The sequence below is a fragment of the Panulirus ornatus genome, chromosome 17 (assembly GCF_036320965.1).
Source record: "Panulirus ornatus isolate Po-2019 chromosome 17, ASM3632096v1, whole genome shotgun sequence".
NCBI lineage: Eukaryota > Metazoa > Arthropoda > Malacostraca > Decapoda > Palinuridae > Panulirus > Panulirus ornatus.
The window spans coordinates 33,680,740-33,707,288 of record NC_092240.1 but is presented as its reverse complement, the minus strand read 5'-3'; the positions used below and the strand labels follow the sequence as shown (position 1 = coordinate 33,707,288).

Here is a 26,549-nt window from a genome sequence, read left to right as displayed (position 1 = left end):
TATATATATATATATATATATATGGTTTAATGTGTTGTGGAAAAGGTTGAGGAATGGGAAGGATTTATTGTAGTAAATTTTAAGGTTATGTTCTTGGAAAAGCGACGAATAAAAAAAACTGAAAACTGTATTCCGTCATTTGAAGATATGAATAATGCAGTTTGTTCACCTTTGCAAGTATTTTATTTACTTTGCATTCTCATTGTTTGCTTAAGGAGAAGGGTGATACTAAAACATGACCTTGAACATTTTTATGGAAAAGCACCATGGACAGTGGCATGTAAAATCTTTATGAACAAAACGTAAACAAAGTAGATCAGCTGCGACTGTGGCCCTCAGAGCGACTCCCGCGGGTTGTTAAGCAGACCTGAATCAGCAAGCTTGTTGACCACATATCTTCGTGCAGGAGGGAAGTGATGTCGCTCAGTCATCCGAACCGTTTCGATGGATGAGTCGAAGGGGTTTACTGGGTCAGCAACACCGTCTGGATGGCTCTCGCGGGCAGATGAACGTTCATAAAAGCATCCAACCCGACCTGTACACTCACCTCCACTGCCGCCTCGTCTCTGATGATAACACCAACATAACCTTTACTCCACCAGTCAATGGGATACGGACTTTACTACAATATTGTTGCCAAAGCACTTATGATAACCATATCGCAGTCTGTGATTATTAGTTAATGAAAACAAAAAATTTGACACCTAAATTTATATAAGGTCTTACAGACCTGAAATTGTCAGTCACTTGTAAGATAATTGAATAGATCATAAATATGATTACAATCTGTTCATTTTTTAAAGATGATTTTGATGGTAAAGCTTACTGCTTCCTCAGACAATTTGTTCCCCTACCGTTTCGATCATAATTTTCGTAGTTTGATTATTGTTCTCCAGAACTCTCACCAATATCATTCCTTGCTATCATTTAACAATGAATATTCCAATAGAGACCACACAATTTTAAAGTATCATACACAATTTCGTGTGGAATTAACTTTGTCTTAACTCATACATCTGATACTATCCTCGCACTGTGTGGCCAGGACGGTAGACTCGTTGCGCACCGCCCATCCCTCACCTACCATCAAAATTTCGATCCAGTTCGTATCATGAATTTTCCTGAACCAATTAGGGATTATGATAGTTATTAGTAGTCGTCTGGTTAGAAAAAAAAAAAATGCGTTTCCCAATCCGTTTGCCATCCCCGATTTTCTTATGTGTCCGTCATTGAAGTCTAGTCTAGTGCACAGTGAAAATACTTCAGAGACATCTACAGGTACACTACCAACAGATTTCATGGTTAATAACTCCTCCTCCACCTCCCCCCCCATACACACACACACACACACCCCGCGCGCGCGCGATGGAGCCCGGGGAGTGTAGTAGAGCTTTCTCCTAGTACTGTACAAATGGGCAAATACAGAGAGAGAGAGGCTTGGTAAAAAGAATGGCATGTGATTCATTCTTGAAATTCGTAATTGGTAGTCGTATGTTTATCAGTTATCTCCCTTCTCCTGTAGTCACTATCTTGTGGGTCAGCGAATTCAGCACGTACTTCTAGTTAGACAGTTTCCTTTGTTGGTACAGCTGAACGTGATGCCGCCTTTCCCTCATCATGAGTCACTACATCCAATATGACGTCAAGAAACGTAAATATCGAAATGCTACGTCTAACACGACTTACGTGTTGAGGAGGACGAGGACAGTGGGTCCGTCTGGGTGGAGGAAGGCGGCGGTGTGGATGTTCTGGTGTTCTGGCTCCAACATCCTGGACGGGACCACAGTGGACCCAGGAGCCACGAACTTGCTGAAGTGACCCATCACGTAGAACATCGGCTGCTTGTAGAACTCGTCTGCTGTCTGTTGGTGAGCACGAGGAAGCCTACTCATCCTCACATCCATTCTCATGCTGTCGTGTGTAATACACCGAAACCACAGCTCCCTATCTACAACCAGGCCCCACAGACCTTTCCATAGTTTAACCCGGCCGCATCACATGAACTGACTCAGTCCAGTTACTGCCCGTGGCCCCTGTATACCACATCGTTCCAATTCACTCGTATCTCGCGCACTCCTTTCACACTCCAACATGTTCAGGTCAGTATCTAAGGATGTCAATAGACAACAATGTCATCTGCAGGTCTATCATTTATAATGCCGTGCACCAACGTGAAAAGATCGATAACCCAACAACTGAAGCTTTAGTTTGTGCATGGAGTCATTCAGCCCATGCTTGCCTGATGTGATCTAGCATAAGGGTTGCATGGTAAAGCTTACGTAATAAAGGAGATATAGATATCACTGAGGAGAATTGTTTAAACGCCATCGAATGATTGATAGTCGTGAATATTTCGTGTGTAAATTTCACCTAAAGCAAAATGATATTCACCGTTTTCGATTGAATTAATTGATAACGTGCTAAGTAAGCCCTCAAATGAGTAATTAAATGAAAAAGCGTTTTAGGAAGGTGTACTGACGGCATTGATGATAATGGGAGAGTCAACTTCGTTGTTGGCCCAGTTCGGTCCTCCAGTCACGTCCAACGCCAAGTTCCAGTCCACCCAGCCTGCAACGTAGTGGTTCACATCCTGTTAGGGACAATTATCATGGTACATATGGTGTAGGGTCATAACTTAGTGAATCATATCCAGTAGGACGAAAAAACTGATGTACATCTACCTTGCAGAACGAAAGTATTAAAATTAACATTTAGTATATTTTTGTGATTCACATCTAGGTAGGCAATGTTTGTGGTTACTATCCAGTAGGAAAAAAGTTTGTTTACATCCAGTACCGTCAGGACTAAAGGTATTTTTTATCTACATCCACGCTTTATTCACATCCCACAGAGAAACACAGGTGGTTTATATCTGTTGGGTTAAACTGATGATTCACACCCAGTAGGTGGAAAACAGCTGGTGTTTACATGTCTGCGGGGAAAAGTGACGAGAACCTGTATGTGGACAACTTTGTCCCTGTTGTGGTTGGTTGTTTGGGCTTTAGGCCTGTCAACTGCCATCGGGGTCATTAAGACCGTCAACGTAAGCTACATCCACCAACCGAAAAATCTTTCGCCTTCTTCATACGTTAAAGATAATTGTAAGAACACATGTGTACATTCACTATGCATGTGGTCCATGCCTCATCACGTATGTTTTGACAATGGTTGATTACGTGTGCTTCACTTACATTTTCCCAGGAATTGATGAGGATCAGTGACAAAGGTTTCCACTTCTTTATCAATTTTTTTCAGTTAAGTGATTTTGGGGGCAGGTAGTTACGAAGGATATTTGATTAGATATCGGTGATGATAATACGTGGCATGAAATGTGATGACAGGTTGTCTACATGGGTTTGATTCTGACACTAGTGGCAAGCCCCAAAATCATGGCAGGTGTTCGATTATCTGCTGGTGTTCGGTTTATTTGTAAATGTCGACATTCTCTTCCATAAACTGTAAGCATTAGTTAACAATGCCACAGTTAGTCCATAAACTGTTAGCATCTAGTTAATGCCACAGTTAGCCAGTTACTGAGGGACTACAGTTTCGAATTAATGAAGGAAAACGTAATGGTATTTCGTGCGTGTTTCTTCTGAATATTCCCTCGCCAAAATATAAGCAGGTAGACGTGGAGTTCAGAAGCTGTGAACTATTTTACTCATCGAAATTCAAGTAACAGACAGACAGCAACATCACCATGTCAAGAAAACCCATGAACCAGCTAGAAAATGAGGAGCATTAGATAAAGCTGCTTTATCTCTTGCTTAATTTACAAGTTTCACAGTAGTTAAGAATGGTTTAGAATATTTCTTTTAAACAAGAAAGAAGTTTGATTGAAAAACTTAGCTTGAATTATATCCTGTGTGAATACTGTACTTCGAGTCTGAATCGGATTCGTGTTTGAACCTCAACAGGTCGTCGTAAGACAAGGGATCAGGCTAAGCACAAGTCTGGTATCGTTACCAAGGCGTCAGCGGCGTTCTTTGATGGAGGAGGAGCGGATCTCACCATAGCTTAGCATAATAGAACTTCCCGAAGCATTTATGCACTGCTCCAGCACGGTATATGAACTTCAGAGGTAAGTCGGGCTGTTTTAATCCGAATCTATAATTGTCAAGACGAACGGAAGAACAAAAGTTACTAGATTATTACTCAATCTTTGTCGCGGTTGATTTTCTCTCGTAAGTACGGTAATTAGTTGGGCCAGACGACAGCATATAACGACTCGGGAATTCTTTGAAGAGCTCCTCCTCCTCCTCTCTCTCTCTCTCTCTCTCTCTCTCTCTCTCTCTCCCATAGGAAATGCTATTTTCTAGCTGGTCATGGTAGTTTCTTCATTTGTTACTCCGTTACTCATTAATCGCAGTCTTATGATATAAGCTTAGTCTGTGCGGTGTTAAGATGCTCGGAAAGGAGTCATCACCATTACAATCCGACGTAGGACATATTTCAACATATTCATTAGTAAGACAGTTCTCCCAGTAGGCCCTTCCTTCGTACCCAGTGCTCAAGATCAAGAAAATATTTTGGCCCTTAGAAACTAGGCCCTTAATGCCCCTTTTAGTGTGACAGTGTGAAGTAATATTTCTTATGAACTTCCTGTCATCATTATAGTTATTATCTATCTCCACGCACATGAATGGGCCCTTCTGATATATGATCTCCTCATGCTGTGATGATTCCTTAAAAGATGACCTGATCCGATGTGAAAAAATTTAGACAACTGTTGTCTTACAACGCAGCTTACTACACAGCACGTACATTTAGCACAAATCCAGATCTTAAGGTTTTCAAGGCTACGTTGTAAGATGGGTTATATAGCCTCAGTGGGACAGTAATTTTAAGTTTCCTTGGGCGTGATGAGCAGCTTTCTTAGAAGGGCTCCGTCATTACTTAGTTCCAAAATTTCTAGAATATAATTTTTTTGAACGAGAAAAATCTAAAGTAGCTGACGACTTGTCGAAATATACCGCTAGTTCATGAAGTTGTACTTTGTATTATTTTTTGTAACATTGAAATTTCAGATTAGAATGAAAATAGCGAACGCTAAATGATTTGCTTCTCTGTTTAAAAAGAAAAAAAATCGTCCTTCTGAGTCTAGTGTATGATGGGTCAGTCTGATTTAATCAGACGACTGAAATCTATGAATATTTCAGAGAGAAAAATCACTTCTATTCTTGGTATATGTTGAGGGTTCCGTCAGTGCGTTGCACCGATTGCGTCAACCGTGATTACGGGTCTGGCACGAATCATCGAGATGGAGAGTAGGGCAAGGTACAGCAGAGGTTGTTGCCAAGCGACCAGACTCTGTATCATCTGTACAGACAGTGTCCACATCCGGAACACGCAAGGTCGGCCCGTAACTCACCGTGAAGCGTTAAGATTCGTCAGGAAAATCGTGATAAATAAATCGCCTGCCAAGAACCAAGCCGTTGCGTCCTTAGGTGCTGCGAAACCGACCTTTTTCCAACCGCAAAGTTTATAGAGCTTTTGGTCAAGTAACTTTATGTTGTAAGTGCGTGATTGAGATAACACAGGACAGTACTGGAACTGAAAGAAATGATAGTTTTCGTATACCTACCATTATTAGCAATACCTGTTGTCCCTGTATAGCAACTAGGATGACTGCCTTTCTCGTACAATGACGCCGTCTCGCTGACTAGCTGGTCTTACCTCAAGGATGTTGGTGGCGTAGGACTCTGCCCGCTCCCACCATCCCAGCACAACCTTCGAGTCCTCCGGGGACAGCCACCCTAGTCCAGATGATGTAGATGATATAAACAACTCCGCTTTCACTAATCGTCATGTAGCGCCTCATCTAGATCATTTAGACTCGTTATTTCAGCGATGGTGAAAATGGAAGGTTGAAATTATATCGCAAAATAAAATACGAACTGATTTCATGAATAACTGATGTCTGACTATTTTAAGAACATATTTAAGACATAAATTTATAATGTGTACAGCAGCATTTAAATCTTTGAATTAGAACTGTGATTGTTAACAAGGTCAAGCGTTATCCCGTTTCATCTTTTAACTACCATTTGATTTGGAAAATTAGTAAATTTTGACATTTATGGAAGTCATAAATGTATTCATGATTAACAAAGCTAACATACTAGGTTGGTCCTGGACGACATACGTCCTCGACGCTTACAATTGTTAAGAATTTAGCTCATACATTTGATAATCAGTCAACGTGTATTAATAGACAACTTTTGGCTGCTGTAGGACATGATGGAGCGTGTGCAAGTGTCGTAAGTACCTTCACAAGCCTCAGTGTACAGTAGGAACTTGTCAGGGAAGCGGAGGTGCATTTCGTCTAAGACGGCAGGTCCAACCAGCCAGTCGAAGTACCAGTGCACCGCCACGCCGTCGATATACTGCGCCGCTCCCGGGTCTACCAACATCTACCACACAACAGGACATGTGTGAACACTGAGTGTCCTCGTACGTGTTCCATATTGAAGGTTAGTCTTCATAATACGTTTTTGTGGTACGAGTATACACGTCAGTGGGATGAAGGTATTCAGTTATAGAGGAACACTCGTGTGAGTGTTCCTCACTGGGAACTAGAGAGCAGGGGGGGCTTTACTTACCGCCTCGGGGTACCATGGCAAGGAGGTGCGGCTGTTATCGTTTACCATGAGCTTGAGACGCCCTAGACCAGCATCCCTCAGCGCGGGGCCCAGACTGTCCTTGATCCAGTCTCGCATATCCTCTGCACTCCACCCACACGTATTCCAGGCGTAGTTCTGGTTCGCATCAGATAATCAGCAGTGATCAGTGCTGATGGCTTGGATTTATGTCACTAAGGAGTATGGTGGAGCCCTGGATGGAGGGTGGCTGCTAGGTGAATCCTTGAGGGAATCGTCACAGGACTAGGAACTTAGGGTCGACATACGAATGTATTTGTGGGTCAGTAACAGACAGTGTTGGGAAGATAGCATGCTTTTAATGACAGGCAAGTCTATGTTAAGAAAGATAACCAATGGAGCCAGCGATAAATGCTGGATAAGATATGGCATTTATAATGATTTAGTTTTTAATGCATGTTTTTAAAATCAAGTTTTGATAATTACGTACATAGTTACTAACGAACGGTATGAATGTTGTAGGAAATATTCCATAGATCTCTTTGTGTGGAAAAGAATAACTCATTACTTAGCTTGGATATCATTTTTTTTTTTTTTTTCGCGAAATCTTGCAGTAGGATCTGTTATATAGCCAGTTCACACGAGGAGTAAATCCATGCTATTTTAGAGATAGTAATAGAAGATATACACATTTAGATCAACGATAAGTCCAGTGTTCATGGTGAACACACACATATAGCCAGAGTCCGTCCGTACCGCACGTCAGCAAGCCAACATAACGACAGCAAGACAGGGTTGCTCACCACCTTAAGGTAGAGTGTCGCCACATCTTCCTCCAACCCCCTCCCTGGCTGATATCACTAGTTCCAACCACCCGCCCCACCGCGTATGATCCTTCATGTCTCTGGTAATATACCAGCTCTTGAGGTATGCCTTTTATTTCGTCTTATACGTTGTAAGGTTGAGAGTAATTAAGCCAGGTTAAGACCAGCTTGAATTTCTTTGGTTGGACTTTAGGCCTATCAACTGGTAGGGTCATTAAAGCTGTCGACTTTAAAGCTACACCCGCCAACTTATAGATTTGTAAAGCCTTCAGATGCTGAACATAACTCTAGGACCTCATACATTATCACTATGCCTGTAGCTCTGGCATTAAGTTAGGAGGGTAGTTAGTAGGGGAAGCTAGTGATGTCATCCGGAGAATGGAAGACTGTGGTTCGTCTGTTACCCTACGATCCAAAATAATGTTAGACATGGGAAAACTTAGGCCCAGGCTAAACTTGTGGTACATTATTATAACTAGAGGTGATAAGAGGACTCCTGATATTTCAGAGAGCATTAAGTACTGAATCAGACAATGGCAGTGTGAGGCAAGTGCACCTTCCATCTGCCAGAAACACGGGTTCTCAGGAGAGCACCCAAGACTCACCGGGTTGAAGCCAGTCAGGGGTTCGTTCTGTGTGGTCAGGCCCCACAGCTTGGCGCCGGCATTCTCGTACTCCTCCACAAACCTGTGTAGTAATACAGTATATTCTCTGAAGTATGTGTACAGACATCAAGAACAGCCAACGACATTCCATATAAAAAGAAAATCGAAATATTAACGTCAACATCCCTCCGTTCACTTTCCGCCCGGCCTCAAACCTTCCTTCCCAAAACATGGCACCACTACTTTAATTTATGTTGGAGGCTCTGATCACGGACAGAAGTCCAAACTGAGATCATGTTTTAACTGGACTCGGAAAGGGAATAGAGAAATAGAGGTGAGGAAAGAAGGTGGAAAAATTACGTTTGATAAAAGGGTCAGGTCGTGGATGTTAGGCAAGACAGGAGGAAGATGAACAATTGCGTTACTTATGGCAGCATATTAGTCGTGTGACACAGCAGTTTGTCGAGTGATCCAGCGAATGGCGGGGACGCACAGGCAACCTGATCTTGGAAGCAAAGACCAAAGTAATATTCACGGAAGGAGGAAGGAGGCCGAACACTATGGCATAGGGCATTTGGATCAGGTTTCAACATGGCCATGTTGCACCACTCTCGCTCCAGACTGTCTCGCTCATAAATGTGTTCTATAATTTCGTAGAGAAAACTAAATGGTCGATGAACATAAACGTTCACAGGGAACTGACACATTTGCTGTCCAAATAAGAATAGCCTAGTTAGTGTTTAATGTAGGTTTCATCTACTTATATCTACGATACGTGATATTACTCACCTGTAATGAAGAATATTGTTATTAAGGTATTAAGGAAAGCTCTTAGCGTTACTTTGGAAGTTAGTATAAAATCTTGAATGCTAAACTGGAGATGTGCCTGACTGTATTGTGTCCAGAATGTATGAAAGTAATGTATGTTGTTTCCATGTCAACATGGGTCATCCTGGCCGTGCAAATATTGGCGTCTGCTGAAACTCATTTACGATGATGTGCAGTTCTTTGACCGACAGGGTAATGACGAAACTTTTAGATAAATATGATGCCACAGCCACCGTGTATGGCGTGGATCATCTTCCGCTACTCATGCTGACGCAACATCTGTTGACACATGCGCAGTGGACTCCGTTTAAAGTCCTTGAATGCTGGCCATCTGTCAGACTCATTAAAGCCACAGTTTTCCCCATAATGAGTTAAACTCGGATATTTAGAAGGTTTCCTCCTAATTTTCTTCAAAGAATCACATCTGAGGCGTTCAAGCAATTACACTTACTTAACGAGGTAGTTAGACCAGGGTTGCCACATCTCCGCCAGCAGTTGTCCCGACTCGTTAAATTTGCCATTGGTTTTCATCCATGATGGAGGCGACCACGGTGAGGCGACCAGCCGGAGGGGGCGCTGGGACAGCTCCTGAGCCCGCAGGATCAGCGGCAGCTGAGGTAGGGAACCGATAGATAATACTGGCCAATAGATCGCGAACCGATAGATAATACTGACCAATAGATCGCTGGGTAACGATCCCCAGCATCCTTAACACTACCTGCAGGTGTGTGTAGCAGGTCTATAACACCTGCATGTTTGCCAGGTGTGTGTAGCAGGACTATAACACCTGCATGTTGGCCAGGTGTGTGTAGCAGGACTATAACACCTGCATGTTGGCCAGGTGTGTGTAGCAGGTCTATAACACCTGCATGTTGGCCAGGTGTGAGTAGCAGGACTATAACACCTGCATGTTGGCCAGGTGTGTGTAGCAGGACTATAACACCTGCATGTTGGCCAGGTGTGTGTAGCAGGACTATAACACCTGCATGTTGACCAGGTGTGTGTAGCAGGACTATAACACCTGCATGTTGGCCAGGTGTGTGTAGCAGGACTATAACACCTGCATGTTGGCCAGGTGTGTGTAGCAGGACTATAACACCTGCATGTTGGCCAGGTGTGTGTAGCAGGACTATAACACCTGCATGTTGGCCAGGTGTGTGTAGCAGGTCTATAACACCTGCATGTTGGCCAGGTGTGAGTAGCAGGACTATAACACCTGCATGTTGGCCAGGTGTGAGTAGCAGGACTATAACACCTGCATGTTGGCCAGGTGTGTGTAGCAGGTCTATAACACCTGCATGTTGGCCAGGTGTGTGTAGCAGGACTATAACACCTGCATGTTGGCCAGGTGTGTGTAGCAGGACTATAACACCTGCATGTTGGCCAGGTGTGTGTAGCAGGACTATAACACCTGCATGTTGGCCAGGTGTGTGTAGCAGGACTATAACACCTGCATGTTGGCCAGGTGTGTGTAGCAGGACTATAACACCTGCATGTTGGCCAGGTGTGTGTAGCAGGACTATAACACCTGCATGTTGGCCAGGTGTGTGTAGCAGGACTATAACACCTGCATGTAGGCCAGGTGTGTGTAGCAGGACTACAGGAAGTGGTCATGTATCACAGTGTATCATCTACAAGAAGACTATATTTACCATCAGAAGAAGACAGAAACAGCGGGATAATATTTGCCACATACACACGTCTACCAGACTGGCACCACATACACACCTCTACCAGACTGGCACCACATACACACCTCTACCAGACTGACACCACATACACACCTCTACCAGACTGGCACCACATACACACCTCTACCAGACTGGCACCACATACACACCTCTACCAGACTGGCACCACATACACACCTCTACCAGACTGACACCACATACACACCTCTACCAGACTGTCACCACATACACACCTCTACCAGACTGCCACCACATACACACCTCTACCAGACTGCCTCCACATACACACCTCTACCAGACTGGCACCACATACACACCTCTACCAGACTGCCACCACATACACACCTCTACCAGACTGTCACCACATACACACCTCTACCAGACTGGCACCACATACACACCTCTACCAGACTGCCACCACATACACACCTCTACCAGACTGCCACCACATGCACACCTCTACCAGACTGGCACCACATACACACCTCTACCAGACTGGCACCACATACACACCTCTACCAGACTGCCACCACATACACACCTCTACCAGACTGGCACCACATACACACCTCTACCAGACTGCCACCACATACACACCTCTACCAGACTGCCTCCACATACACACCTCTACCAGACTGCCACCACATGCACACCTCTACCAGACTGGCACCACATACACACCTCTACCAGACTGCCACCACATACACACCTCTACCAGACTGGCACCACATACACACCTCTACCAGACTGCCACCCTATACACACCTCTCTACCAGACTGTCACCACATACACACCTCTACCAGACCGGCACCACATACACACCTCTACCAGACTGGCACCACATACACACCTCTGCCAGACTGGCACCACATACACACCTCTACCAGACTGTCACCACATACACACCTCTACCAGACTGCCACCACATACACACCTCTACCAGACCAGCACCACATACACACCTCTACCAGACTGCCTCCACATACACACCTCTACCAGACTGCCACCACATACACACCTCTACCAGACTGCCACCACATACACATCTCTACCAGACCAGCACCACATACACACCTCTACCAGACCAGCGCCACATACACACCTCTACCAGACCGACACCACGTGCATACACGACTCTACCAGACCGCCAACAGACTCTATCCTTGCACGAACCTTATAGAGCTTGTCCTCCTGGGCCAGGGCGAAGTGTTGGAGGAGGAGGTCGCCCTCCACGTCATCGTAGGAGTACGGCCTCACGGAGAAGTCGGTGCCGGCGATGGGAACCCGACACAGGTTGTACTCCAGACCAGCGGGGCTGAAGTATGACCTGTAATGTGATGATGACAATGTTGTAGTTGTGGGTGTTGTGTTGTCAACCTACATCACACCACAAATAATGACGTTCTCTGGTCTGGTCAAGTAATAGTTAATCCCCTCTTACATGCCAGAGTTTTACTGTTTATCATATAGTAATCATCCAAATATAATCCCATACGAGCTATCAGATAGTAATCATCCAAATATAATCCCACACTAGAGCTATCAGATAGTAATCATCCAAATATAATCCCATACGAGCTATCAGATAGTAATCATCCAAATATAATCCCACACTAGAGCTATCAGACAGTAATCATCCAAATATAATCCCACACTAGAGTTATCAGATAGTAATCATCCAAATATAATCCCACACTAGAGCTATCAGATAGTAATCATCCAAATATAATCCCACACTAGAGCTATAAGATAGTAATCATCCAAATATAATCCCACACTAGAGTTATCAGATAGTAATCATCCAAATATAATCCCACACTAGAGCTATCAGATAGTAATCATCCAAATATAATCCCACACTAGAGTTATCAGATAGTAATCATCCAAATATAATCCCACACTAGAGTTATCAGATAGTAATCATCCAAATATAATCCCACACTAGAGCTATCAGATAGTAATCATCCAAATATAATCCCACACTAGAGTTATCAGATAGTAATCATCCAAATATAATCCCACACTAGAGTTATCAGATAGTAATCATCCAAATATAATCCCACACGAGCTATCAGATAGTAATCATCCAAATATAATCCCACACTAGAGTTATCAGACAGTAATCATCCAAATATAATCCCACACTAGAGTTATCAGATAGTAATCATCCAAATATAATCCCACACTAGAGCTATCAGACAGTAATCATCCAAATATAATCCCACACTAGAGCTATCAGATAGTAATCATCCAAATATAATCCCACACTAGAGTTATCAGATAGTAATCATCCAAATATAATCCCACACTAGAGCTTTCAGATAGTTACCAACCAAATATAATCCCACACTAGAGCAAGAGGCCAAATATAATCCCACACTAGAGGAAGAAGCCAAATATAATCCCACACTAGAGCAAGAAACCAAAATATTATTGTTTGACTGAGCGTGGATGTCAAAGGCCAATATTTGCGCTGCCGACGGACGCACTTGTTTACTGAGAAGGAGAACATAGTGTGAGCGTGTGTGTGTGGTGGGGCGTCACCTGACTTACTGAGTGTTGGACTACATGTAAAGTGTGACTGGGTAGAGAGGGGAAGGTTAGTGACCTCATGAGCAGGTCCTGGGCAGGGGCGGAGAGGCTGGCCATGTTCATGCCGGCCGCGTCGGTGAAGGCGCCGCCGAAGCCAAGGATGGTCTGGCGAGGCGTCGCGAACCCCACCTCCACCGCCACCGACCCTGACACACATAAACGACTTACGATGACAGTCAGGAAAATATGGGTAGGAAATATATGAGAGAAGCATACAGCTTTGAAATGTACTACGTCCTGATTTGGGACGTGGTTAATAATCGAGTATCTAGCTTTTTTTCGAAATTATTTCTAACAATTAGTTTTTGTGTATTGTCTTAGGTAGAATGTTTATCTGAATTAAGGGATTGCATCTGACTGTGACGTTTCTAATGATATTTGCATACAAAGGTTTATAACCAAACGAGACTGACAAAGATGAAGCACCCACTGTTCATGATTTAGCTCTCAAGATCATATCTACATAAGACACACGTTTAATGTTATTCAGATGAACATTAGTGCCCCCGGATGCCGTGTTCCTCACCACACACTGTACTAGGTAATTATTTACTCAAGTCCCACTCATTTTTTCTTTATATTAACAGAACGATTAATATAATGCTAAAGATGGGAAAAATCTGAGTGGAAAATTATTTCGATCACTATATTTTGTTATACTGTAATAAATATCATTTGTGGAATGGTGAAAAAAGTTCAGGGATGATGCGGAATTAATAAACATTAAATGGAACATTTTTAGAAATTTGTAAAAACCTGACCCACCTTGGAGCAGCCTGGATATACCTTATTTTTCAAGACAAGATCCACTTGTGATATCCTTCTTATATTGCAAATGTCTTGCCATCATCACTGAATGGTTATTTTGCATCCTTCCCTCCTTTTTGTCTGGTCGATCTACCTGTCCCCATTTGCCTGGTCGATCTACCTTTCCCATTTGTCTGGTCGATCTACCTTTCCCATTTGTCTGGTCGATCTACCTCTCCCATTTGTCTGCTCGATCTGCCTTTCCCATTTGTCTGGTCGATCTACCTTTCCCATTTGTCTGGTCGATCTACCTCTCCCATTTGTCTGGTCGATCTGCCTTTCCCATTTGTCTGGTCGATCTACCTCCCATTTGTCTGGTCGATCTACCTTTCCCATTTGTCTGGTCGATCTACCTCTCCTCTTTTTCCTATCAACACTTTCTGTCTTGTGCACTCTAATTAGGTTCTTTTATCTGCCATTTCCTTTCTTCAGTAGATAGCTAAATACATTCATATGCTGATAACACTGCATACCTCCACTAACTTCTTGTCTGCTCAATCCTCTCTTGGTCGATCTGCACCTCGTCTTAACTTCCACTATCACCACCAAACCTGACCTATCCTAGCAGTCGAATTTTATGTCAGTGTTCAGTAATACAGTTGATGAATATCAGTGTCTGTGTCTTCCACACTCGCACGTAGTCCGGAATGTTGGTTCGCCAAGGTAGTTAAGAGGTTTGACCCTCTCAGTTTTACATGGGACCTATGAACAAGAAGACCCAGGGTAATACATGATGAAAATAGAGATTTGTATGTAATGTTTCTGAAACGTTAAAGTTGTAGTTCATATGAAACGTGTAGTAAAATAAAAATGACTAGGGCATTATTTTAAACACACATACCTCCATGTTAAATAGCCCACTACACTACGGTTGCACACGAGCAGTCCTGTGCCAGTAATGGCACACCCGATAAGCTGGCAAGTGTCCTTGCCAAGCTTAGTCTTGGCGGATCTTTACACACACACACTCACTCTTTACATTTAGGTTAAAAATTAAACGATGGCGAGACGTTATTTGGCGGTAAAGCTTTCCTCATTTTAGAGAAATTGGAAGACATATTTGGCAACCCTGACTGTGACTTGCTGCCTCACGGAACAGTAACTTTGGTATTTATTTTAGTGATTCAGTGAACGATATTGCAACAAAATCTAGCACGACAATTTTCAAAGAAGAACGAGATGATGTGAATAAATAGCATCACTTTCGTTTGTGCCAGTAATGAACTGAAAACCTTTAATTGTTACACTAAACATGATTTTGAGGCTGAATCGATCGAATGCATAAACTAGTGTTATGTTTTTGCTCTTTTCATGCAGTCTGTTATCCATACGTCTGTGTTCCATAGTGTTGACCTACATAGGCGCGAGTGACAAGTTAAATTCTGACCACCTCAACCCAGTAGACTGCCCTGCTGCTAACACTTCGGTTCTCCTCATTTCTGTCAATATTTCGCTGACTTGAACGATACGGTGAATCGCTTAATTTACCATGGTAGACTTGAACCAGTCTACTGTACATGACGGGAAGCAGTGTATGCGCACATAAATGAATAACATTTAACGAAAATCTTGACAAAGACAAACCAGGGGAGAGCAAGGAAATATAGAAGATACCTAAAGAATCACTTATAAGGATATAACCATAGACATGAAATCCCTTGGAAGAGAGTGGAAGACTGCTGCTGGCGAGGGTTGGTTTATAGGTCGTTTTATACGAGAGCCAGGCAGACAGGAGGTCAGCGTGATAAAATTAATCAGTTTTATAACTGAATAGCTTTTCCTTCTTAAACTAATTTCTTTGATTATCGGTATGTCCAACGACTTTTGTTTTACAGGAAAAAAACTCGATACTACAGTTAACTACCCTGAACTACCCTAAGGTGGTTTTGAGACAAAGTGGTTGACGCATTGATTACTTATCTTCTCACAGGGTGTTGTAGGTCGTCATTATGGCTCCTATTTATGTATATGGCTGAGGGAAATGTTGAAGCTGGGGTAATTTTCCTTTTATTAGTAAAAATTTGTCATTGTTAAGCGAAACTCACCAACAGCTGGATGGTCATCTAAATGGTGGGTCTGGCTGTGGAACCTGAGTCCCTCCCTGGAGGAGGTGACGACGGTGTAGTGGCCGGGGTCGGGGAAGGTGACGGGGCCCGGCAGGTCACAGTGGAGGGCGTCACACACGCACACGACGCTGTCCGACCCGTAGCTCCGAGGACGACACTCGCTGGCACCTGGCAACAGGAACCAAACCTGGTCATTAGGTTGCCGCTCGCTGAATATATCATCAGTAATACTATGGAGGTTAGTTTTGATTTTACAAAATTAGTTTATTTTGTTTTAGTAGTTTCCTTCCATATATTTTTTTCTCCTCTATGTAGAAGGAAAGCATTATTTTTGTTTCATATTTCTGGTTGTCATGCCGACATTGGTATCCTAAACCTGGTTTAATAAAGATACGTTTGACCCGACCCACGCGAGTCAGGTTTGGCGCATCTTCACAAAACCAGAATTTTCCACTTGACTCTCAAAGGTCAAACGTCAACAGTGTCGTGTATTTAGTGAAGATGAAGTGATCAAGGTGGTCTTCTGACCTGATCACTAAGGTTCAGATGATGCACCAGTGGTGTTCAGGGTGTGGTGAGGTGAGGGTGTGTTGAAGTTGTGTGCCTCGAGAATCAAGTGAGTGTGTGTTTGTCCAGACTCGAGCGAATTTAAGTTTATAAAGTGCGGTGGTGATGCTTTTGTTGAGGGTCAAGTGAAATTAGTTTTGTTCAGTTTAATATATGTTTGATCGTCGCCTCTCTGTGCTGAAGACGATGATGAGTGATGGTATGAGTGGCAGGAATGATATTACATTCGCTTATTTGACAATATATCATCACTGGCTGGTCAGTTTTGTTAATGATTAATCGTTTGATATGTTGTACATAACCGTAGAAATACGACCGAAAGATCGGATTGATTAAACTTCAAGAAATTAGACGAAGAAGGTTTGTACAGATTATTTTGGAGATAAATTGCGTGATCAAAGACAAAACAGGGAAGTGAATGACGGCGTGTTTGTTGTGCATGGCCAGTGCTCCCGGGGGCAGGGCGTCCAGGAACAGACCACTAGCCACCAATGGTAATCCTTGAATGTTCGTTCTGCTCGTCTTGCTCAGTGATCGAGATATGTATCTGTGCAGTCACAGTGAGTGAAGCAAAATGGAAAATGCCGTTATCACATCTGATTTGTGCCCAGTGTGTCTGCACGCACAGACTGGTGTTACAGTTATCTCCCCTGGTTACCCATAAATGTTATCGTTACCCATTATGTCTAGTTTTCTTTGAGAAATTGTATAGAAACTGGAAGATGGCCAAGGTCAAGCCTCTTTCTCTCAGGAATGGCCTTTATAGGTAAATGTGATTGTGATAGAAAGCAGTTGGTAAATATATGATGTAATCTGTACTCATCTCGGTCATTTCAAACTCTTATGTTTAAAAATTGAGGCCAGTGAATTTGCCAGTGATGTTTATTAAATTGAGATTTATGTATCAAGAATAAATGGCATTATTTATGTTACAAGAGAGCCATGTTTATTTTGCTGTTATAGATATATTCTTATAGATTCTTATGTTTGGTATTTGACGAGCTTGAGAAGAAGGGAAAATTAGGTGTATCATTACGGCTGTCAGATGTTAACCAGATAGTAAGGGAATCTGTCAAGCCCAAATCTCTCTTAACACCTGTTATTTCAGAGTTATCTGTTTTGATAGGCCTATGGGCTGATTAGACACCCTTTAATGTGTAAGGGGTGGAGGTAGAACATAACACTGGTATCTTTTATTCTTGCTCGATAATTCATTGGATCACATGGAAATTTGTGAACTAACGAACAGATCCTGATTACTTACACTGACGCGTATGTCTTTGGAAAATACGAAGGTGTCTGTCACCTAGCACTGTCATCGAGTCAGTGAGTTTACTGTATGCATTATGTAATGCCGTACCAAGTGGAGGCTTGAGGATGGCCGAACCACAACAGCCAGTGTTAACTACACGGCATCCTTGATCACAGTTTAGCGGTCTAGCGCTTGTTGCAGGAGGTTCTCGTACACTCGGTAAATACAGTCCATCATGCGACCTGTGTGACGGGGATGTTTGGGGGGAATTCCCGTGATGGGCGGAGGAATACTGCGCAGTGTTGGTTATGGTCGGTGGTGGCGTCCCACCCACCCATGCGAGGGGCGCCCGTCACGCGGCTGTTGCAACAGAGACGCCACTTCGCTTATCGCTCCTCCTGGCTGTCTCTTTTCGTCTCTTTGGATTTTGAAGTTCCAATAACGTCCCTTTCATATTCTTTGCTTGAGGCGTTTTTCTAAGAGGCTGTCATTGGGAGTGTTAGAATGTTTCAAACACACAACGTAAGAACTCAGGAATTCAGGCTGTGTGACGTACGCAAGAAAAACTTAGTCATATTATCTGGCAGTGAAGCCAGTATGTTTCCCAGAGTATTGCGTCAGCCGAGGGTTATCACCATGTCGTGAACAGCTGCGTCAAATCTCATGATGATACTTACGTGGGCTACAATGCTAGGCTGAGTGATCTCGCGCATCACATTTTCGTTTGTCTTGCTTGTTAATGTTGTCAGTGTTGATCCTCAAGTCGTAAGTTTGTATGTCGGTAATATAGGCGTTAATGTGATTGTTTTTATTTCACCAATATACGTATTATAGGGAATGTTTAACGCGTGTTGACCAATCTCTTAGATTTGCATATATGTCGTCTTAACCTCATGCATACCATATATATATATATATATATATATATATATATATATATATATATATATATATATATATATATATATTATACTTAGTCGCTGTCTCCTGCGTTAGCGAGGTACAGCAAGGAAACAGACGAAAGAATGTCCCAACCCACCCATATACACATGTATATATATAAACGCCCACACACACACATGTACATACCTATACATTTCAACGTATACATACATATACATAAACAGACATATACATATATGCACATGTACATAGTCGTACTTGCTGCCTTCATCCATTTCTATTGCCACCCCTCCGCAAATGAAATGGCATCCCCTTCCCCCCGCGCTCGCGAGGTAGCTCTAGGAAAAGACAACAAAGGCCACATTCGTTCACACTCAGTCTCTAGCTGTCATATGTAATGCACTGAAACCACAGCTCCCTTTCCACATCCAGGCACCACAGAACTTTCCTTGGTTTACCCCAGACGCTTCACATGCCCTGGTTCAATCCATTGACGCACGGCGACCCCGGTATACCACATCGTTCCAATTCACTCTATTCCTTGCACGCTTTTCACCCTCGTGTATGTTCAGGCCCCGATCGCTCAAAATCTTTTTCACTCCATCCTTCCACCTCCAATTTGGTCTCCCATTTCTCCTCGTTCCCTCCATCTCTGACATACACATCTTCGTCAATCTTTCCTCACTAATCCTCTCCATGTGGTCAAACCATTTTAATACACCCTCTTCTGCTCTCTCAACCATACTCTTTCTATTACGACACATCTCCCTTACCCTTTTATTACTTACTCGATCAAACCACCTCACACCACATATTGTCCACAAACCTTTCAATTCCAACACATCCACCCTCCTCCGCACAGCCCTTTCTATAGCCCGTGTCTCGCAACCGTATACTCCTTCAAACATACCCATTTTTGCTCTCTGAGACAACGTTCTGGTTTTCCACACATTCTTCAATGCTCCCAAAACCTTCGCCCCCTCCTCTCCCCAGTAACTCTCTTCCGGTTCCATGGTTTCATCTGCTTCTAAATCCACTCCCAGATACCTAAAACACTTCATTTCCTCCAGTTTTCTCCATTCAAACTTACCTCTTAATCAACTTGTTTCTCAACCCTACTGAACTTAATAACCTTTCTCTTATTCACATTTACTCTCAGCATTCTTCTTTCACGCACTGTACCAAACTGTCACCAACCTTCACACACTACCAGACTCGGTCATCAACTTCTGCAGTTTCTCACACGAATCAGCTATAAGCGCTGTATCATCAGAGAACAACTGACTCACTTCCCAAGCCCTCTCATCCACAACAGACTGCATATTTGCCCCTCTCTCCAAATTTCTTGCGTTCACCTCCCTAACAACCCCATTCATAAACAAGTTAAACAACTATGGAGACATCACGCACCCCTGCCGCAAACTAACTTTCACTGGGAACCCATCACTTTCTTCCTACACGTACACATGCCTTACATCCTAGATAAAAACTTTTCACTGCTTCTAACAACTTGCTCTCACACTATATATTCTTAATATCTTCCACTATCATATGCCTTCTCCAGATTTATAAATGCGACATACAAATCCATGTGTTTTTCTAAGTATTTCTCGCATACATTCTTCAAAGCAAACACCTGATCCACACATCCTCTACCACTTCTGAAACCACTCTGCTCTTGCCCAATCTGATGCTCTGTACATGCCTTTACCCTTTCTGTCGATACCCTCCCATACAATTTACCAGGAATACTCGACAAACTTATACCTCTGTAATTTGAACACTCACCTTTATCCCCTTTGCCTTTGTACACTGGCACTACGCATGCTTTCTGCCAGTCCTCAGCCACTTCACCATGAACCATACATCCATTGAATATCCCTACCAACCAGTCAACAACACAGTCACCCCCTTTTTTTTTTTAATGAATTCCACTGCAGTACAATCCAAACCCGCCTCCTTGCCGGCTTTCATCATCTGCAAAGCTTTTACTACCTCTTCTCTGTTTACCAAACCATTCTCCCTGACCCTCACTTCGCTCACCTCCTCGACCAAAACACCCTATATCTGCCACGCTATCATCAAACACACCTATATATATATATATATATATATATATATATATATATATATATATATATATATATATATATATATATATATTTGATCGCTGTTTATCGCATTAACGAGGTAGCGTAAGGAGCAGACGAAGAAAGGCCAAATTTGCTCAAATCACATTTCTGTCATGTGCAATGTATGAAACCACAGCTCTCCATGGACAACCAGGCCCCACAAACCTGTTCACGGTTTCCCATAACCACTTCACAAGTGTCCCACATTGTTCCAGTTCACTTTCTCCCGTGCAAGCCTTTCACCCTTCTGCATGTTCAGTCCCCAATCACTCAATCATTTTCACTCCGTCCTTCCATCTCCAAATAGGTCTCCCTATACCCCTTGTTCCATCCACTCTGAAACATGTATCTTCTTTGTCAACCTCTCCTCACTCAGTTTCTCCAAATGTCCAATCATTTCGACACAACTCTTTCAGCTCTCTCTCTCTCTCTCTCTCTCTCTCTCTCTCTCTCTCTCTCTCTCTCTCTCTCTCGCCAAGTTTCTTGCATTTTTATTAATTACTCAGTCAAACATTTCATTTCCATTACATCCTTCCTCCTACGAATATCCTCATCTGTTGCACATGTCTCACATCTATACAGCAGTTGGGACTTCTAACGGTATTGGGTTCGAATCCTTACTGTTGGAGGACATCAGATCTCTCTCTCTCTCTCTCTATCTATCTATCTATCTATCTATCTATCTATCTATCTATATATATATATATATATATATATATATATATATATATATTTCTTTTTTTATACTTTGTCGCTGTCTCCCGCGTTTGCGAGGTAGCGCAAGGAAACAGACGAAAGAAATGGCCCAACCCCCCCCATACACATGTATATACATACGTCCACACACGCAAATATACATACCTACACAACTTTCCATGGCTTACCCCAGACGCTTCACATGCCTTGATTCAATCCACTGACAGCACGTCAACCCCGGTATACCACATCGCTCCAATTCACTCTATTCCTTGCCCTCCTTTCACCCTCCTGCATGTTCAGGCCCCGATCACACAAAATCTTTTTCACTCCATCTTTCCACCTCCAATTTGGTCTCCCTCTTCTCCTTGTTCCCTCCACCTCCGACACATATATCCTCTTGGTCAATCTTTCCTCACTCATCCTCTCCATGTGCCCAAACCACTTCAAAACACCCTCTTCTGCTCTCTCAACCACGCTCTTTTTATTTCCACACATCTCTCTTACCCTTACGTTACTCACTCGATCAAACCACCTCACACCACACATTGTCCTCAAACATCTCATTTCCAGCACATCCATCCTCCTGCGCACAACTCTATCCATAGCCCACGCCTCGCAACCATACAACATTGTTGGAACCACTATTCCTTCAAACATACCCATTTTTGCTTTCCGAGATAATGTTCTCGACTTCCACACATTCTTCAAGGCCCCCAGAATTTTCGCCCCCTCCCCCACCCTATGATCCACTTCCGCTTCCATGGTTCCATCCGCTGCCAGATCCACTCCAAGATATCTAAAACACTTCACTTCTTCCAGTTTTTCTCCATTCAAACTCGCCTCCCAATTGACTTGACCCTCAACCCTACTGTACCTAATAACCTTGCTCTTATTCACATTTACTCTTAACTTTCTTCTTCCACACACTTTACCAAACTCAGTCACCAGCTTCTGCAGTTTCTCACATGAATCAGCCACCAGCGCTGTATCATCAGCGAACAACAACTGACTCACTTCCCAAGCTCTCTCATCCCCAACAGACTTCATACTTGCCCCTCTTTCCAAAACTCTTGCATTTACCTCCCTAACAACCTCATCCATAAACAAATTAAACAACCATGGAGACATCACACACACCCCTGCCGCAAACCTACATTCACTGAGAACCAATCGCTTTCCTCTCTTCCTACACGTACACATGCCTTACATCCTCGATAAAAACTTTTCACTGCTTCTAACAACTTTCCACCCACACCATATATTCTTAATACCTTCCACAGAGCATCTCTATCAACTCTATCATATGCCTATAATATATATATATATATATATATATATATATATATATATATATATATATATATATTATATTTATTATACTTTGTCTGTGTCTCCCGCGTTTGCGAGGTAGCGCAAGGAAACAGACGAAAGAAATGGCCCAACCCCCCCCATACATATGTATATACATACGTCCACACACGCAAATATACACACCTACACAGCTTTCCATGGTTTACCCCAGACGCTTCACATGCCTTGATTCAATCCACTGACAGCACGTCAACCCCGGTATACCACATCGCTCCAATTCACTCTATTCCTTGCCCTCCTTTCACCCTCCTGCATGTTCAGGCCCCGATCACACAAAATCTTTTTCACTCCATCTTTCCACCTCCAATTTGGTCTCCCTCTTCTCCTCGTTCCCTCCACCTCCGACACATATATCCTCTTGGTCAATCTTTCCTCACTCATTCTCTCCATGTGCCCAAACCACTTCAAAACACCCTCTTCTGCTCTCTCAACCACGCTCTTTTTATTTCCACACATCTCTCTTACCCTTACGTTACTCACTCGATCAAACCACCTCACACCACACATTGTCCTCAAACATCTCATTTCCAGCACATCCATCCTCCTGCGCACAACTCTATCCATAGCCCACGCCTCGCAACCATACAACATTGTTGGAACCACTATTCCTTCAAACATACCCATTTTTGCTTTCCGAGATAATGTTCTCGACTTCCACACATTCTTCAAGGCCCCCAGAATTTTCGCCCCCTCCCCCACCCTATGATCCACTTCCGCTTCCATGGTTCCATCCGCTGCCAGATCCACTCCCAGATATCTAAAACACTTCACTTCCTCCAGTTTTTCTCCATTCAAACTCGCCTCCCAATTGACTTGACCCTCAACCCTACTGTACCTAATAACCTTGCTCTTATTCACATTTACTCTTAACTTTCTTCTTCCACAGTCCTCTGTTCTTAACGCTACCTCGCTGTCGCGGGAAATGGCGAATAGTATGAAAAAAAAAAAAAAAATATATATATATATATATATATATATATATATATATATATATATATATATATATATATATATATATATATATATATAATAATTTGGAAAGGATCACAGTTTTGCGCGTGATCAAGTATATTCCTACGAGTCTACACGGATAATGAAATACGATAAGTTCCCAAGTGCACTTTCGTGTGATGATCACATCAGAGGAAACACAAGAGAGAAATATAACAGTCAGTTGATATACAAGGAAGGGACGTAGCTAGGACGCCATTTGGTAAACATGCGATTGTCCAAGATTGCCTTGGACAATCTCATTACACACTATATACACACACATATATATATATATATATATATATATATATATATATATATATATATATATATATATATATATATATATATATAATATATATATTTATATTTTTTTTTTCATACTATTCGCCATTTCCCGCGACAGCGAGGTAGCGTTAAGAACAGAGGACTGGACCTTTGAGGGAATATCCTCACCTGGCCCCCTTCTCTGTTCCTTCTTTTGGAAAATTAAAAAAGAAAGAAAAAAAAAACGAGAGGGGAGGATTTCCAGCCCCCCGCTCCCTTCCCTTTTAGTCGCCTTCTACGACACGCAGGGAATACGTGGGAAGTATTCTTTCTCCCCTATCCCCAGGGATAATATATATATATTATCCCTGCCATATATATATATATATATATATATATATATATATATATATATATATGGCAGTTGAGGGAATCATTGGTGTACATGGGGTGTTCAGTGTTGTAAATGGAAATGGTGAAGAGCTTGTACATTAAGTGCTGAAAAAGGACTGGTGATTGAGAATACCTAGTTTAAAAAGAGATATACATAAGCATACGTATGTAAGTAGGAGAGATGGCCAGAGAGCGTTACTGGATTACATGTTAATTGACAGGCCCGCGAAAGAGAGACTTTTGGATGTTAATGTGCTGAGAGGTGCAACTGGAGGGATGTCTGATCATTATCTTGTGGAGGCGAAAGTGAAGAAGTGTAGAGGTTTTCAAAAAGAAGAGAGAATGTTGGGGTGAAAAGAGTGATGAGAGTAAGTGAGCTTGGGAAGGAGACTTGTGTGAGGGGAGAAACTGAGTACAGAATGGAAAAAGGTAAATACAAAGGACGTAAGGGGAGTGGGGGAGGAATGGGATGTATTTAGGGAAACAGTAATGGCTTGTGCAAAAGATGCTTATGGCCTGAGAAGCGTGGGAGGTGGGCAGATTAGAAAGGGTAGTGAGTGGTGGGATGAAGAAGTAAGATTGTTAGTGAAAGAGAAGAGAGGCATTTGGACGATTTTTCCAGGGAAATAATGCAAATGAGTGGGAGATGTATAAAAGAAAGAGGCAGGAGGTCAAGAGAAAGGTGTAAGAGGTGAAAAAGAGGGCAAATGAGAGTTGGGGTGAGTGTGTCATTAAATTTTAGGGAGAATAAAAAGATGTTTTGGAGGGAGGTAAGTAAAGTGCGCACAAGGGAACAATTGGGAACATCAGTGGAGGGGGCTAATGAGGAGGTGATAACAAGTAGTGGTGATGTGAGGAGATGGAGTGAGTATTGTGAAGGTTTGTTGAATGTGTTTAATGATAGAGTGGCAGATATAGGGAGTTTTGGTCGAGGTGGTGTGCAAAGTGAGAGGGTTAGGGAGAATGATTTGGTAAACAAAGAAGAGGTAGTAAAAGCTTTGCGGAAGATGAAAGCCAGCAAGGCTGCGGGTTTGGATGGTATTGCAGTGGAATTTATTAAAAAAGGGGGCGACTGTATTGTTGGCTGGTTGGTAAGGTTATTTAATGTATGTATGACTCATGGTGAGGTGCCTGAGGATTGGTGGAATGCGTGCATAGTGCCATTGTACAAAGGCAAGGGGGATAAAAGTGAGTGCTCAAATTACAGAGGTATTAGTTTGTTGAGTATTCCTGGGAAATCATATGGGAGGGTATTGATTGAGAGGGTGAAGGTATATACAGAGCATCAGATTGAGGAAGAGCAGTGTGGTTTCAGAAGTGATAGAGGATTCGTGGTTCAGGTGTTTGCCTTGAAGAATGTATGTGAGAAATGCTAAGAAAAGCAAATGGATTTGTATGTAGCATTCATGGATCTGGAGAAGGCATATGATAGAGATGCTCTGTGGAAGATATTAAGACTGTATGGTTTGGGAGGCAAGTTGTTAGAAGCAGTGAAAAGTTTTTATCGAGGATGTAAGGCATGTGTACGTGTAGGAAGAAAGTGATTGGTTCTCAGTGAATGTCGGTTTGCGGCAGGGGTGCGTGATGTCTCCGTGGCTGTTTAATTTGTTTATGGATTGGGTTGTTTGGGAGGTGAATGCAAGAGTTTTGGAAAGAGGGGCAAGTATGCAGTCTGTTGTGGATGAGAGAGCTTGGGAAGTGAGCCAGTTGTTCGCTGATGATACAGCGCTGTTGACTGATTCGGATGAGAAACAGCAGAAGCTGGTGACTTAGTTTGGTAAATTGTGTGAAAGAAGAAAGCCGAGGGTAAATGTGAATAAGAGCAAGGTTATTAGGTACAGTAGGGTTGAGGGACAAGTCAGTTGGGAGGTAAGTTTAAAAGGAGAAAAACTGGAGGAAGTGAAGTGTTTTAGATATCTGGGAGTGGATTTGGCAGAAGATGGAAGCGGAAGTGAATCA

At 42.7% G+C, this 26,549-nt stretch overlaps 2 protein-coding genes across 3 annotated transcripts in view; one reads left to right on the top strand and one right to left on the bottom strand.

The window, feature by feature from the left end:
* Positions 1–236: 236 nt before the first annotated feature.
* The window catches only part of LOC139754666 (lysosomal acid glucosylceramidase-like), a 29,595-nt gene continuing 3,282 nt past the window's right edge, over positions 237–26,549 (bottom strand). Inside the window, exons 2-12 of the mRNA XM_071672212.1 lie at positions 15,993–16,181; positions 13,157–13,286; positions 11,722–11,875; positions 9,308–9,468; positions 8,029–8,110; positions 6,603–6,758; positions 6,269–6,413; positions 5,677–5,756; positions 2,480–2,590; positions 1,687–1,862; positions 237–566 (exon numbers count right to left, since the gene is read on the bottom strand). Coding sequence (XP_071528313.1) covers positions 464–566; positions 1,687–1,862; positions 2,480–2,590; positions 5,677–5,756; positions 6,269–6,413; positions 6,603–6,758; positions 8,029–8,110; positions 9,308–9,468; positions 11,722–11,875; positions 13,157–13,286; positions 15,993–16,181 — 1,487 coding nt within the window. The 3' untranslated portion in view covers positions 237–463. The remainder of the gene's footprint in view (positions 567–1,686; positions 1,863–2,479; positions 2,591–5,676; positions 5,757–6,268; positions 6,414–6,602; positions 6,759–8,028; positions 8,111–9,307; positions 9,469–11,721; positions 11,876–13,156; positions 13,287–15,992; positions 16,182–26,549) is intronic.
* The window catches only part of Herp (Homocysteine-induced endoplasmic reticulum protein), a 188,355-nt gene continuing 177,917 nt past the window's right edge, over positions 16,112–26,549 (top strand). For both annotated transcript variants that reach the window (XM_071672215.1, XM_071672214.1), the window contains exon 1: positions 16,112–16,251. The gene's annotated coding sequence lies outside the window, so the exon portion shown is untranslated. The remainder of the gene's footprint in view (positions 16,252–26,549) is intronic.